Source organism: Acanthopagrus latus, chromosome 23 (genome assembly GCF_904848185.1).
Source record: "Acanthopagrus latus isolate v.2019 chromosome 23, fAcaLat1.1, whole genome shotgun sequence".
Classification (NCBI taxonomy): domain Eukaryota; kingdom Metazoa; phylum Chordata; class Actinopteri; order Spariformes; family Sparidae; genus Acanthopagrus; species Acanthopagrus latus.
The window spans coordinates 6,401,483-6,417,305 of record NC_051061.1 but is presented as its reverse complement, the minus strand read 5'-3'; the positions used below and the strand labels follow the sequence as shown (position 1 = coordinate 6,417,305).

Genomic DNA, 15,823 nt, shown 5'->3' with positions numbered 1-15,823 from the left:
CCATTTTATTGAACTGTATGCATTAAAACGTTTGCTTGCCACCTCCAACAAGCAGTAAAGTTGCTGTAGTGAGTGATGGACTTTCAAGTTGTGAAAAACAACAACTATGGCCCAGGGTTTTCACACGTGAAACTCTAATGGACCGAACCTTAGAAAAGATAAACTGCAGGCCCCAGAAATGTGCAAACGACATAAAACAGTGTAGTTATGGTGTCTTTTTTTTTAAATTTCCCACAGCCATTATAACATCAGCTGTAAGGATGTGTTAGATAAACCTAGAACTGGATGTCACTTGGACCTTCCTTCTAAAACGGTTTTTATTAACGGGACAGTGGGACACTGGTGGACAGTCCAGAGTCCTGCTTATAAACCTGCTGCTTAATTGGTAAAAGTTTGAAGTGGGATGAACATTGAGTCAACATCAGGAGGAACTGTTAGAGGGTCTGTCCCACTCCACCTGGTTTCTCACCAGAAAGCACGCCCCCTTGCTGGGAACCTGCTGAGCCTCCGGAGGAAACTCCCGGCTCAAAACAGGCCCGTCGCCACCCGTGGCGTTCGCTAAGGCGTCACAGGCAGACACGTCCTGTCCTTGTAAAACAGTGTTCTCACAGTGCGTCTCTCTCATGCTGCTGCTGCTGCTGCTGCTGGCATAGCTCTGGTTGGGCTGCGACAGACAGCCGGCCCCGTTGGTTAAGTCTGAATTCTCTAAGTCGAAGAAGCTGTTTTCACTAATCCCCAGTCCAAAGCTCTCGAGCATTTCCATTACTGAATGTGTGGACAGGCTGCTGGGGGCCTCCTCCTCGATAAGACTCAGTGTGGGCAAGATGTGCACCAACTCTGCCATCTCCATTGGCCGGATGACCTCAGTAATGGAAGGGAAGTCCTGCTCCTCGCTGTAAGACTCCTGTGTGTCCAGAGCTGCGTAGCTCATTTCCAGCTGTGCGTCAGCAGCAGGCTCTAGTCCAGGTTCGATCAAAGCGCTTGGACATCCTGATTCTGACTGACCAACGCTTGTCAAGTCTATGGTCGACTGGGCGGCGATGTCCACAGGGTATCCTCCCTTTGCAACGCCCTCACTCAACACCAGCTCGCCCACATCCACCTCTTTAGGGACATCCATGATCCCCGCTGGAGGCGAGACCTCGGCGGTGACGACATTTGGTGGCGTCCCGCTGACTGGACAGTCTGAAAGGGAAGACGGACAAAAACATTTAAATCTTCAACCCTCATTTTCACTCTGGTTGAGTAATTTCACATGTTTTCTAATCTTGGACAAAACAAAATTCTGATGGTTTCACTGATTTCTGTAAGCTTTTTTCCTTTTTCCTATCTTCCCATTTCCTTTCTCTTGCTTTCTCTTATGGTGTGTGGTTTCGTGTTATTATTTATCTTTTTCTCTCTTCCTTTTCCAACTTCTTGAGCTCTAATGTTAATAAAATAAAATATGCTGATATCTGAATGGCTTTGTGGTACATGTCCTGCCAATTTACTAATCAAAAAAAAAGCATTGGCAGCATTCAAGCTGCTGCGAGTCACAGTAATTCATTGTTGCAGTTAACAGGCTCAACAAGGGTTATGAAGATGGTGAAAATCATCGCTGCCAAACATCAACATTTTAGCTCTGTAGTAATTGTAATTAACGAATGTTAGCACACTGATGTTGGCATTTTAATCAAAACACTGTTGTTTCAAGCATCCGTGACAATGTCGGCTGGTAATGTTTTCACTTTGCGAGTGTGTGTGTGTGCGTGTGTCATCATGGCAAAATGTTGCCCTGGAGACATCATATATAGCGGGAACTACCACAGAAATGGTTTTTAGCACTTTGCCAACTGTATGTATGCCTCTCTGTTGGTGTGGACAGATTTTTGTCAGCGTTGTGGCATCCCTACTGTGCAACATGCAGTCACGAAACTTCACAGTTGTGTAGTTTAGGTCAATATCTGGCTGAGTTTGAAAATGGAAGTGGTCTGGACAAGAGCACTGGTAATACAGAGCAAGGGAGTAGGAAAGGGGCCATTGGGCCCCCTTTTTTATGCCCTGGCCCATATTCGTCTTAAGCTGCGGGTCATTGCCAAACATTTCCAGTCATTCCCTCCCACTCAAGCACAGCTGGTACTATTTTCAACTTATGTGTCTGTCTCTCCTACCTGCTGACAGACTTTGTCACAGAGATTGAATCACAACCACATAAGATACAATCACTAAACGTTACAGGTTTGTAGTTGAGATCAAATGTAGGGCATGTTCGTATATGGGTGTGACCCGAGCGAGAGGAGAACTGAGCACTCATGATTGGAACATGGACATTGACAGGTGTCGCAGCTAGTGTGATCCCATCCCAAGATCGTGATTGTGCCCACTGAATGCTGTCTCTGTGGAGGTAAAGTTCCTCCTGGAGAGCAGAGAGGAACGATGTTGGGGGTTTTAAGTTATTTATAGGAAGTGATGCTGAGATGCCTTTAATTTGGAGTGTCTCGTTAAAAAGCAAAGTTGGATAATTAGGTTTAGGCTTGCTAAATTAATTCCACTGTGTTTTCAGGGTTATTTGAGCAGCACGAAGGAGAAAAACAAAGCCCAATAATCAATTCAGGAAAGTCAATACACTCAATCATTATGCACCGCATTCTGTTGCGCGTGGCTGCTGCTCACGTACTGTTTTCTATGCGTCTCTCTTTCACACAAACCCAAACCCAGGTTCACCTTGAGCGAGGGGCGTACTGAGAACTCATGGATCCCAGTATGGTCTGTAGTTATAACAGCAGTGTGATCTCAAATGGGCAAGTGTATACTGCATTAATAATGCATTGTTTCATACATAGAATTCAATATCTCCTTGTGTTTAATACCTATGGAAAATTGGATGCTGACAAGAATTTGAAATGAGTGTTGCAATATAAACCTGCAGTATGGTTGAATAGGTTCCTAAGGAGCATCGTGCTTTATCATTTAACTATGATGTTAACTAAATTCATTAACTTGGTGGCCTCATTCCTGAAATCAGTTATATATATAGATATATTAAATACAGTTTGATCCATGCTTATTTACACCCTCACCCACCTGCAATGGCTTGTCTCTGTGCTTGCATCCGATGCGGCCACGTCAGCCTGGCAGTCAAGCTCTCCTCCTCCTCCTCACCATCAGGACGTGCCGGCGGGTCTCCTCCCATCACCAGGCCCAGAGGTACGGCCCCCACCCACTGCTTGGACCGAACACACTGCAGACAGTCCATAATCCAGCGGGCGTCCCTCCACACCACGTCCAGACGCTGAGGGAGCAGGAAAACAAAAGGGCAACAAAGAAACGGCTGAATGAGTTAAACCTCAATCACATTTAATCATGTACACTGAAGGAGAGATGAATAAAAGGTATGTTTCACCAGCTCGTCTTTAACTATTCAGCCCTCTTTTGTTTCGGCTCTCACGATCTTACATGAGAAAGCGCAGTGATGTGGTTGAGACGCTCTCGGGCCTCCTGCACCTCCTTGGTGTCCAGCGCCTCCCGCAGAGCCTGCTGGGCCAGATGAGTGTCCAGCTCCAGCCTCACCCAGCCCTGGCAGTACTCGGTCAGGAAGTCCCTTTCAAACGTCCAGAAGTGAACTAGTGATAAGATAGATTTGAAAGAGAAAAGCAATCACTGCATCAAAGCCGAGAGAGACGGAGCCTGGGAACTCATTACTGCACTTTATCACACCTTTAGCGAGAGAATTAGGAGTTAAAACAAATTCTAAAGTGTGGATAAAACAGAGGATCAAAGGACTAATGAGAAAAGGGAAAAACAATAAAAGTGACTCATCTTCAAAAGACCAAAAGATCAGATACTGCAGCTTTGGGTGCATTTAACCGAATTGGTTCGGGTTGAAATGCATTTCATTGGTTTTGTTGGGTAGTATTTATACATTTTTCCATTAGTTCCTTTGAAGATCAGACACATTTATTGATCTTAATGAGGTGCGTGCTATATGAAATTACTTTGCTGATATTTTGTTCTTATATGACGCTATCGTTTCTCTTAAAAGGGACAGTTCACCCCAGTTTGGCTATGTTTGCCTTCTTTCAAATATAATGGACCTAGACCTAGATAGCGGTGCATAAAGCACCAAAAAGATACATTTGAGACTAGTTCTCATCGTGAAGCAGTTACTTAACATAATCTCACTTAATTTACAGACGTTGTTGTGAGCAGTTTCATGGTGGAACTAATTCCTTTCAAACAAACTACACCCACCAACTGTGTAATCATGCAGAATGGGGACGGGAGCAAACTTATTTTTTTGGTTTCAGTTGCTTGAGGCATCGCCTAGCTCCTCTTTTATGGCCCTGCTCTCTCAGTGCTGTTTGGAAAAACACGGTAGTAGTAGTATTATAATAGTGATCCCATATGCATGGATGCATGTGCGAGTGCAGACCTACACTTACCCAGCTCAAAGATCTGCAGGGGCATGGTGAGCCCAGGCTCCTTGGTCCCCACCAGAGGCCAGTAGCTGGAGCTGAAGTCCTCACTGGGAGGCAGCAGCAGCAACATGGACAGCTTGTCTCCGAACTGCACCAGCTCACGGGTGTACACACCATACTGATAAGCCTGTCACAAATAAAATATATGACCAAATGTTATGATGATCTGTTAGATGCTTTGTGTTCAGCTGAACTTCACCATGTCTTGTCCTCTCTTAACAATAATAGCACAAATGGAGACCATCTAGGTGACTTAAACCAGTTTTACCCTGTAGAGGGGGATGTTGAGCTTTGTCAAGAGGTGTGTGACCGCAACCCGCAGAGACCTGATGAACTCCGCCAGGCCGCTGCTCTCCATCAAGCTCTCGTCCTCGCCACTCAACAGGTTCTGAACACTGCCATTGGTTGTGGTGTAAACATGACTCTGAAGCCACGCCCACTCCTCTCTGTCACAACGACAACGCAGTTAACGAAACATTGTGACCAAGAAGTAAAGACCGCAAAGGTACAAAAACCCTCCGTGTGAGTAACTTTGTTGCATGTTGTGGCCCATGAACTAAGAACTGTGTATACTTAATATGCATGCAAGGAATATTTGGTGGTTTTTTTTGGCAGATTTAAGTTGCAGGAAGGGGCAGCTTGTTGGTGAAGACTTGTGGTCCAGCATTCAAGAGTTAATGGCTGGCTGCCAAATAGCATCCCCCTTGTAATGCCAGGAACTACTGTGTTTGAAATATCCTTCAAAAAGCATTTGGAGCACAAGCATTTCTTTCTACCACACCAAGAAAGCAGCGTGTGGGGCTTGGTTATGCTTTGGAAAATGCATGTATGATTTGCCGTTGAGCCACAATATGGATCAGTATGTCACACATTCAAACGTTGTTACCTAGAAACATGGGCATTGTGTCGGACCCGCGTGTGGCACAGCAGATTGGGCAGTCTCTGTGGCACCAGGACCCGGATCTGTTCCACTGAGCTGCACAGTTTCAGGATGCCCACGTACAGACCCGGCTGTGCCCACTGAGTGCTGTGTCTGTGGAAGGAAAGTTTCTCCTGGAGAGCAGGGAGAAGTAACGTTGAGGGTTTTAAGCTATTATAGGAAGGGACGTTTATCAGCTTTTCATTTGGAAAATAAAAAATGGAAAGTGAGATAAGTAGGTCCAGGCTTGCTAAATTAATTCCACTGTGTTTACAGGGTTATTTGAGTAGCACAGAGGAGAAAAAACAAAGCCCAATAATCAATTGGATTAGGAAAATCAATACACTCAATAATTATGCACTGCATTCTGTTGCACGTAGCTGCTGCTCACGTACTGTTTCTATTTGTTTCTCTTTCACACACACACACAGACCCAGGTTCACCTTGAGCTGCTCATACAGCATGTCCATGGCAGTGGGCTCTGGCAGCAGAGGAGTCCTGCTGCGGTTCTTTTCCAGGCGGGCGAGGGGCATCCAGTGAAGCGGAGGGTCAGGAGGGCTTGGAGCGGTGAAAATGAAATGCAACCACAGGGAACAACCAATGAAATGCTCGGTTCGGTTTATAAATATATAGCATAACACAGCCAGTATTACACCAACAATCAATATACAGGCTGGACACGTGCTAAGCAAGCCCTGCCTGATGCCTGATTAGGCCTGTATCTTCCTTCTGTCAAGGGAGATTCTAGTAGCAGCCGAGCGGTGACTTGAAAAATGTTCTTCAAAGAGAAATACGGGGTTGAAGCTTTCTTTTTGAGGCTGTGAGGTCTTTGTTGGGTGGGAGAAGAAAAAAAAAAATCTGCCAGGAATGAACAGAAAGGAACAAAAGAATCCGTCTCACCTGGGAGGGTTTGGGAACTCCTTCAGAGTCACTAGTAAGACATTTCCCTGTCGGTCTTTCAGAGGCTCATAGTACACCTGGCCCAGGTCCACCGTTCCAAGAGAAGACTGGAGGCAGAGAAGGGTGGAGAATTAAAAGAGAAACATGAGGATGAATAAATATAAGGATATTAGGGATTAATGCAGTGAAACACAGGTTCTGGGGGGTGCAGGTTTGTTGCGGGAGATAGGGAAGCGAGGCACCAGTAAGAAGGGTAAGAAGAGTAGGAGGTAATTAAAATAGTAATTAACCCATTTTGCTGCTTCTTATCGTGCAAGGTAAGCTGCTTAACTTCCTACCTGCAGCTGGGAAACAGCTCTTAAAATGTTGTGCCTGTTCTGAAGGAGGGAGGAGGCGGACGAATGAGCCGAGGAAAGGGCCTGCTGAAGCCAGGGCACTTGTTGCCACGCACAGGACAACTGAAGGGGGGAAAAAATAACATTAAACATCAGAATTTCACACAGAAAGTTCAATGGTCTGAGTAATCAAAAAGTATAGAATCAATAAATAACAACGGAGGATTTGTGTGTAATTAGAAAACAGCGACCTGACTTCACATTTTGGCTGTTTCATGAGGATAAGTTACCAAAAGCATATATGTTGACATGTGTTTCACCTTAGCAAACCAAAGAAAGTCCTGGGTGATGGAGGTGGAGCAGCACTGAATCTCCACCAGTGGGATTTGATCTTCAGCGGTCACCAGGATGTTCTCCTTGTGGTAGAACACAGTAGCCAAGTACACGCCCCTAATTACATCCACATGAGGGAGAGCAAACAAAGAGAGAATAGAAATCAAATCAAGTTTGTTTTTACAATATGTATTTTATATGATGTATGTTATTTATGTGGCATGTTTAAAAAAAACAGAGAGCTGTACAAATTAGTCAGTGGTGAAAAAGGCACAACAACAACAATAAAAGACAATGAAAAATGCAATATATAAATATGTACACAAATGCAAAACAAAATCATGCTTTTAAGATCAAATGATATGATAAATAAAAAATAAGATACTTTCATTCTCAAACAACTAAATCCACCATTTAAAAAAAATGGTATAACTGGTCTTTGCTTCATCAGACTGCTTCCTTCCAAGTCAATCCTGACATGAAAATGATCAGACTTAAAGACGCGTCCCCAACTGAGAGAGATCAGAGAATTTCTCCAGCTCACAAAACATCCTCCCTAAAAGCCGAGGAAATTAATTTCACACATCAAAATCATAGTACATCAGGCAACATACAATATATTTTTCAAATACATTTATTTTCTGAGCGTGCTGCTATTACGGTCAGCTGTACGTAATACATAGCTTCTGGTTCAAACTCTCGTGTTTTTCTCGCACACTGTTGCCAAGTGCTTACTCGTAGGGGGATGATAGGTCTCTTCAAACTTAAGAGTCTAGACCTGCTCAAATTGATGACTTTTGTTGTTGATTGGCATTCCATAGATAAAATTACCACAAGACATGCAGTTAATGTTTGTGTCAACATTCAAAAAGCGTTTTCCTTCCATCTGTGCAGTGTTCAACCACTTTTTGAGGCAACGCTGTCGTTTTACACCCTCTCGTATCTGGTAACCTGGCAATCCATTTATACCCTGTTAGCTAATGTATTCAGTGTGGTCCACTGAACACCTGGGGCAGCCACAATCCACAATTTGATGGTTTCAAACTTCGTCCCGTTCAAAAGACCTCCTCACTGATCTTGAGGCTTCAGCAGCTTTAATGCGGCTACTGTTCTTTTTCAATAACTGTAACAGAAATTAGTTTGGACTCGAAGCCTACAACGGTGTAATCGCATCACATTTAATCTGTTACTCCGTGTACCCTCAAGGCACAGTGGGACGGGTAAGACAGATGGAGCGCTACCTCTGTAGGAGACGAACAAACTTGGTGGCGGACTGGAACAGTTGTTTGATGCCTCGAGACACAGACAGGCGCTTGCTGGGACTCTGGGGCTTTGAGCTCTCTGTGGAACGGAGGAGAAGAGGATCAGCCAGGATGGGAAATAAGTTTGCTGCCAAAATATATTCACTGTGCACGCACAAGATAGTTGAATTGGTAGTAAAAAAAAAGAAGAGCTGACACATGCAGTATATGATGCCTGTAGAGTGATCTTAACAGGTCCTTACAAAAAAAAAAAAATCATTAAAAATTATCTTCTATATTGTCATTGTTCGTTTTCTTGCCTGACACCTGGAAAAAAGGTCAACACTATTGTACACCTTGAAATATAAAAGCAATTCTGCTTAGCAATTGGTTGGGGTTGAAAAAAATAAAAGAACACAATGCTGTGATTCTGAAAGGAGGATTTATGTGAGATTATTTTCCGTTATTGTTTTTTTAGAACACGAAGTAACCGCCAAAGCTGCGATGATTTCCAGGGTTTAAAAGTAAAGGAATAGGTGAATAGATGTTAATATAACTGACTTTGACTTTGCTTTAGTGCATTCAATAGTAAATCTATATCTATAAAGGACATCAGAAATGTGACATATAGATATATATGTATATATAAATATATATATGTTACCTATGCAGAATCCTCTGTAATGTGGTTCTCTGGCATCTTCCAGCAGTTTCTTCACAAGGGCTTCATGATTCCTGAACTGTGACTTCACACCAGCGCACTCTCTCCAACCTGCAGAGGAAGAAAAACAGAAACAAATCATCGCTCTCATTTTTATGCGATTAAGGGAAATCATTCAAGACATCAAGAACTCATTTACTGGCGAGTCCTAAGTGCTGCTTCTCCCCCGTCTCTGATTAGGAGGTGAGGGCGACTGCATGAGAGACCATCTGTGTACTCTGAAAGTTTCACTGCTGATTCACTCTGAGCTACTGAAACTATGTCTCCTTTGAAGTTGGATTAAAATTGATTTACAACGCACATTGTGTTACCCAACTGACCCTGCAACATGTTCTCCATTTCTGAGGGACTGTGTGGCAATTTTTGCACTCATTGCTCAACACGAAGTGGAAATTATAGCAACTAGTGAGCTAAATTCAAACTCAGTGCACACAGTGACTTTAATTTCCAAGGTTTTAATAATTAATTAATGTACCAGGCTTGAGTGGACTCCACTTCTTTCACATCAAGCTTGATGTCAGCCAAGTGATTTCATCACTCAAGCACAGAGAGAAAAAAAAATGGAGAACTAAGTCAACAGTCATCACAGTTTGCAGTTCAGTATACTCACTGGAGGGGGCAACGCTGGCTGGAGTGGAGCACTGAGGCGGGCCCCATCCTTTCACATTGAAGGCACTTACTCTCACAAAGTAATGCACTCCCTGTATTTGGAGAAGCACCAGACCACCAAATTATCACCATGCAGTAACAATCTGAAGCATCAGTTCTAGGGCAAAGAAATGGGGGGTAAGAGTTCTCTTAAAGTTAAACTCTTGCCAGTATTGCAACCTAGGCTTTTTTTTTTGCGAATGCATATGAGTCAAACCTTCACGTAAAAGCATAATTAAGACGAAAGAGGCACTTTTAAAGATTTACCATATTTTCGTTTTTGGCTTAAACTTATTTTCAATGGTATCCTATTTTGAAAACACTAAGAAGGTTCGACAAAACATGAAACTTTGCTCGTAGTATCACCAGGGTCTCTACACATGAACACGAGCATTGAGAACATTGTTTACACAGAGTTTACTAAAAAGAGAGTTTTTGGACGACTCATATTAGCAGTAGCTTCTACCTTTAGCCGTCGTCATGGCAGCCCAGACGTACTCGGGGATCGACACATACACACTATGAGCAAAGTTTCATGTTGTGTCGAGCCTTCTTAGTGTTTCAAAAATAGCGATTTTGATGCTAGTGTAAAAAAAGTGCCCCATGCAGTCCCATTGAAAATGAGCTTGAGCCAAAAACGAAAATACAGTCAATCTTAGAAGTGCCTCTTTCCTCGTAATTATGCTTTTACACGAAGGTTTGACTCATAAAAGTTCACAAAAAAAGCCTAGGTTGCATTTTGGCGAGAGTTTCACTTCAGAGGAAGAAACTTCGGCATGAGGATGAATATGTGGATTGGATATGTGCTGACATGCGCATCGGTGTGTCTGTTTGCAGTAGCGATATCAGAATCGGAAATCAGAATCAGAATCAGATATTAGTCCACTAGTAGAGTAAGTACTGCATGACTTACTGCTGTGAGCCCCTTGATAGTGTGGGATGGATTCTTGGTCTCTGTAACTTGGGCTGAGCCAAGGATGCGTTTGAAGCTGGCTGAGGTGCTCCATTCCACTGTGAACACAAAACAATCTCACTGACAGATTATTCTCTGGCTTTACTCAAAGCCCCCATAGGGAAGAACTACGGATTTGAGTGTTTACAGTTAGGGGAACTTGCTGTACCTGGGCTCAATCTACCCTTGGCTACAAAGTAGGACATGTACGTAGCTGCTGGACTAAGCAGCACAAATAGAGAAGCTTAACTACATCCATAAATAAAAAGCTTTTATACTTCCTTCTATCTATCTATCTATCTATCTATCTATCTATCTATCTATCTATCTATCTATCTATCTATCTATCTATCTATCTGTCTATCTGTATTCACCACCTACCTCTGTAGCGGGTGATGAGACCCATGTTTTGACCTTCTGGCTCTTTGATTGCCACGAACAGAGAGGATGTGCTGGTCACCAGTATGGACACATTACTGGGGGGCCCAGGGAGCTCTAGGTGAAACATTTAGACACACCAGTGATCAAAATGAGCAATACTTCTGTTCTAATGGTACAAGACACCGCACACATAAAGAATTGCTATAAAGATGAACTTCTGCACTGTGATCAAATGGAACTGTGACTTAAGCCATGATCTGGACTAAAAAGAATAAGTCATACACCTCAGATGAATACACAGTTCTATTGTACATTTGAAGCATTTAGCTGACACTCTTTTCAGTGTACTAGGAATAATAGCCAGGGCCTTATTGCCCTTAAATAACACTGTGATCATAAAATAGAAGAGACCTGGAGGTGCTTAAAAGAGAATTGAAAGTGAAAGCTTAAGAGAGACATTAATAAGGAGCAATTAACGAAATTATAGAGAGGAAATCATCACATAATTTAAAACAAAATACAGTTTGAACCAACGTAGAGCAGGTTAGTGCATCAAAGCCTTTGGAGGTATTCTGGTGGTTTATTCTACACACCCAAGCACCGAAGTTTTTAATTCGATGCGAGCAGCCACTGAAAGCCAATGGACAGCGTGTAAAGCAAGGGAGATTTTGGGAAGGTTGATGACAAGTCTGTTGAATTTTGGATGAGGTGAAAGGGGCTGTAGGGAGATTATCACGAGGCCAGCAAGGAGTCCAGACAGCAAATCAGTCAAACTTAAGCAAGAAGTTGGGCTGAATACCTGATCACTGTGGTCCTGCCAGCAGTGATGGAGGGGCTTCGTAGAGGAGAGTTGGACAAAAAAGGACTTCTGCCTTGTTCAGATTGATTTTGAAGGGGACAGGTAAAAATATATGAATTTCTACAAAGTCAGGAATGAAAGAAAATAGGCCTGTGATTTGTGTCCCAAGATGGATTTCGAGAAATGCCACAGACTGACCCAACCACTGACCTGTGTTCTGGAAGTTCTCTCTCATCCGGCAGTACAGTTGCAGCCTGAGGCTCCAAAGGCAGATTTGTCTGTGGACATCAGCCTGGGCCTGTGGCCCTGCCCCCGCCTTCCTATACAACTCCTTCTTCCTCTCCTCCACCCGTTTTCCCGCCAGCGCCACCAAAGCATCCAGCTTAAGTGCCCACTCTGCTGGTCGGCACACTGAGTAAGATGGAGAGAGCAAGAGAGAGGATGGATTCTGAAAATGATCTGCACTGAAGTAGATTTTTCTGACTTTTTTATTCATGTATTTATTCTTCCATTAATTATTTGTGTCTTTAGGGGCACTTATACAATCTTGTGTTGTATAATGATGAATACATTTGACCTTGAGGCATTTTAAAACCATCTGCTCCAAACAGAAATCTTATTATTATGCAATATTTTAAAGAATGCAAACTTACAAACAGGATTATGTCTGGCCCCCGCCTTTGTCAACACATGGAGCAGAGGAGAATTATGGGTAAGGGCGGCCACGTCCAAGGGGACTAGTCCCTGATCGCTCACCCTGTTCACCCCCATCTCCCTCTCTCTCCCCCAGTCCTTTTCTTTCTTCTCTCCTCTCTCCCACATGCTTCCTCCTCCTCCTCCCCCTCCTCCTCCTCCTCCTCCTCCCCCTCCATAGTTGGTGTGGTCTCTGGACAGCAGGCTTTGCACCGCCAAAGTGTCCTCGTGTTCCACAGCCTCCCACAGGGTCTTGTACTGATGGGGAGCAGGGGACAGGGTGCAGGACCAAAAGGGGGTTCAGGGAAAGGGGGACAGAAAAAGAACAAGAGGGGTTTACAGTGAGAGAGAGAGATTTATTTTTTTAGGTAGAGAGAAGGGAGGCACTGTCCAAAGAAAGAGGCAATGGACGCACCAGGGTACGTAAATGAAATCGTAAATCAGAGCAGCAGTTTTGCCTGAGATAATGAATTCACAGTGGCACACATAGTGTCAGCATGCCAAAATAAGATCTCATGATCTAAAAGACGAAGCCCAGTAACCAAGAAACCCAAACTTCTCTTCCAAGTCATGCCAAAATATCTCACAGTGTCTGCAGACTTGCTGAGGTGTCTGGGTGTGTTCGTATCACCGCCGACAGATGACTCTCCACCTCTCAGTCTGACGGACAGGTTTCTGTAGATGCGTTTGGGCGAGACAGGACCCAGAGATCGCCGACGCTGGGGCGGGTTCCTCATGGATACAGACATGACAGGAGTGGAAAAGGGAAGAAGGAGGATAGCTGGAGAGAATGAGGAAAATGGTACGTGGCGCGACAGATTAGGTTAGCTCATGGAGAGAAAGATTAGAGCCCCCAAGCTAAGCGCAACAGGGAGGGAACATAACCAGATAAGAAAAGTGACGTTTGAACAGAAAAAAACAAGAGAGAGAGAGAAAAGGTGAAAGTGATCAGAAACCTGGAGGAGTGTATAGAAATAAAAAGAGGGAGGGGAAACAAAATCAACAGTCAGGCTCACACAGATTATTCCACAGCAAAGGCAATTTTCTGCCAACTTAAAGGGTTAGTCTAGGCTGAGTTGTGTGGTGCTGTTGTGTGGGTGGATAAATGGATAAAAGTTACAACGGCTGTACAGTGTAGATGAAAAACCGCCTTGAAGCATTTCATTGTTGTGCCTCTTACTATTCCCTCTTTTGTTCTCCTTTTACCCGTTATTATGTGACGTGGGGTTTATCCGGTCTGAATGGAGTCTCAGCGCACACAGCAACAGACCCATCAATCTAATTAACTAAAGAAAAGCAATCCCATGCGGTGGAGCCAAAATTCTCTCCTTATAATAAATATGAATCTCCTCGAATCATCAGCTCGGAGATAAAAATCCATCATCACCACTACAGTAATGATGGTTCATTATCAATTCCATTGCCTTTTCAGTGTTACAATCAGTCATTATTGTGCCCAAAAATCTGTCTTGCAATTGTTCTTTTCAACACTTGAAACAAAATGTAGTCTGGTGTAGTTTTCCCCCTTTTCCTTTTCAGTTAGCAAGTCCTCTGTTACGTTTGTCTCTGCCTTTGTTCTCATTCCCTTTTCTCTCCCCTCTTTCCACCGTCTGGAGTGACTTTCACACATTGCTTCGGTCAGACCGCGGGCATTCAGATCTGAAATGCATCTTTGGAAAAGGGGGGGGAGACTTAAACTCTATCATATCTCTCTCTCCACTCATCACCACTTCCCATCTAAAGGAAAGCCTCAAATTTCAGCTTTTTTTTTATGTAGCCGACTCATGGTGTGCTGTGTGGTCCACTGTCCTTGTGTGAAAGTGAATACTCCCATGCTGTTGGTGCCAGCTGAGGACACAATATGAGAGCTCTGGCCACAGTGACGCAACATCCCTGTCACAGGTCAACATTGTTCCTGCTACCTCACACTGTGGCTTGTTCACTACCTGCACGGCACTGGGATGCAGGGATAGTGTAGGGGTATAGGGGTAATACCCATCACTGTTATTGGTACAGTTTCCCCCTGTTTGTTTATTATGTCTTACATCAGTTGTGGAAAGTGCTGATGGAACAGTTGAGGCAGATTAGCTTTGCTTTCTTTGAGGCAGCACAAAGTCAAGATAAAACACATGGGAGGGGAAGAAAAAAAGCGTATGCAAGCAGTGCTTGTATTGCAAATTTTAGTGGAATAAATAGCTTTGTAATAGTTTTGAGAGCAGGGCCATGCCAGATACTTAAAAAGAAACTGTACTGACCCATGAACAAATGTACACTATAGGTTCCTTGTGGTTGTGTTGTTCTGTGTATGTAACATCAGCCTGTGGTGATGTTGGTTTCTTATCTCAGCGCTGTGGCCAACATGCCGAGAATCGAGTGTGCTGCTTATTTGCAAATAGGCTTTGTGCTTTAGTCAGTCTGTGAATGCCAAGGCTCATAAAGTTCAGCTATGCATGGAAACATCCGATGACTAATATTTCCAATCCCACAGGAAGTAATGCAGTATTCATCTGTGTAAACAAACCACAAAGGCATCACTTTTAAGGCTTATCAGACAGTGTCATAAATATTGCCCCACTGCAGCTTTGTGTCACAGATACATTTGCTTATTTGGGGGGTAAAATTGCAGTAGGGCAAAACAAATTCCACACGAACATAAAAAAACAACAGCTATGTTTTAACGTGAGGTAAAAAAAACAACAACAAACAAACAAACAAACAAAAAAACTATGGAGATTATTATACTTCAACATCAGCAGTGAAGCACAATGACTATTCCAGAATGCTAAACCAATGACAGACTGCATCCCAACTAACCTAAACAGTTGGATTACTATCTAGTAGTTACACGTGCTACACACGTCAAGAAGCAACTGTACCAATTATAATTTAGATCTTTCTTCTTCTTTTTTTTTTTTAAAGATAGAATAATTGTAATCCAAATGTAACCTTCAGTACAGTAATGCCATAGAGATACAAACAACGAGGCATAACGTCAGAAAATAACCACTGTAAACTACCTGACACACGAAATAGTTTGTGACCGATTGGATTATAACGGGATCAGGAGGTTAAATAACTTCGCTCGGTATGAACATTATCTAATACTCAGTGAGGAGTTTTTATAACTTACCAGGTCGACACTTTTCTCCAACGCTACACCGCTGCCTCCACATGTTCTATCGTTTTACATGTATATAAATAAATAAATGTATATTTATGAAGCTACCTGTCGGTTATACATAATCCATAATGGCGACTTGAGGAGTTTTCACCTCTGAGAGGGTGAGGTGCACCTGAACGTTACACCCGAGTGAGCGACTGCGGGTTCCACACACACGCGCGTCGCGGGCGTCTTCCTTGTTCCGCCCTCTTCCGACTTCTTCTCAGTTTCCCTGAACCAATGTGTCTTAAAAACTAAAAACAATTTTTGTCTTATATAAATGA

General features: G+C 43.3%; 1 protein-coding gene across 3 annotated transcripts; it reads right to left on the bottom strand.

Annotated features, from left to right (window-relative positions):
* Window positions 1-387: 387 nt before the first annotated feature.
* Window positions 388-15,774, bottom strand: LOC119013886 (ankyrin repeat and fibronectin type-III domain-containing protein 1-like). Of its 3 annotated transcripts, none has more exons than XM_037088778.1 (19): window positions 15,510-15,774; window positions 12,967-13,335; window positions 12,340-12,637; window positions 11,897-12,097; window positions 10,888-11,001; window positions 10,468-10,565; window positions 9,517-9,607; window positions 8,850-8,957; window positions 8,186-8,285; window positions 6,932-7,061; window positions 6,615-6,734; window positions 6,277-6,383; window positions 5,820-5,934; window positions 5,344-5,510; window positions 4,726-4,903; window positions 4,422-4,584; window positions 3,436-3,602; window positions 3,064-3,271; window positions 388-1,185 (listed from the first exon to the last, which is right to left on the bottom strand). In XM_037088778.1, exons 2-19 carry the CDS (start codon window positions 13,126-13,128, stop codon window positions 422-424), a joined length of 3,291 nt encoding a protein of 1,096 aa, XP_036944673.1. In that variant the 5' UTR covers window positions 13,129-13,335; window positions 15,510-15,774; the 3' UTR covers window positions 388-421. The 3 variants fall into 3 exon arrangements, with proteins under 3 accessions (XP_036944673.1, XP_036944675.1, XP_036944674.1); XM_037088780.1 differs by having other exon boundaries at window positions 12,967-13,237; XM_037088779.1 differs by having other exon boundaries at window positions 12,967-13,237; window positions 15,606-15,774.
* Between the last annotated feature and the right edge of the window lie 49 nt (window positions 15,775-15,823).

What these genes read in the sequence shown, in the direction of transcription:
- LOC119013886 (XM_037088778.1), bottom strand. Translation starts at nt 13,128, where the DNA reads ATGTCTGTATCCATGAGGAACCCGCCCCAGCGTCGGCGATCTCTGGGT. An exon ending in AGCCAGCGTTGCCCCCTCCA is followed by an intron (nt 8,958 to 9,516) that starts GTGAGTATACTG and finishes CTTCCTCTGCAG; the next exon opens with GTTGGAGAGAGTGCGCTGGT. An exon ending in TGCTGTATGAGCAGCTCAAG is followed by an intron (nt 5,511 to 5,819) that starts GTGAACCTGGGT and finishes CCTGCTCTCCAG; the next exon opens with GAGAAACTTTCCTTCCACAG.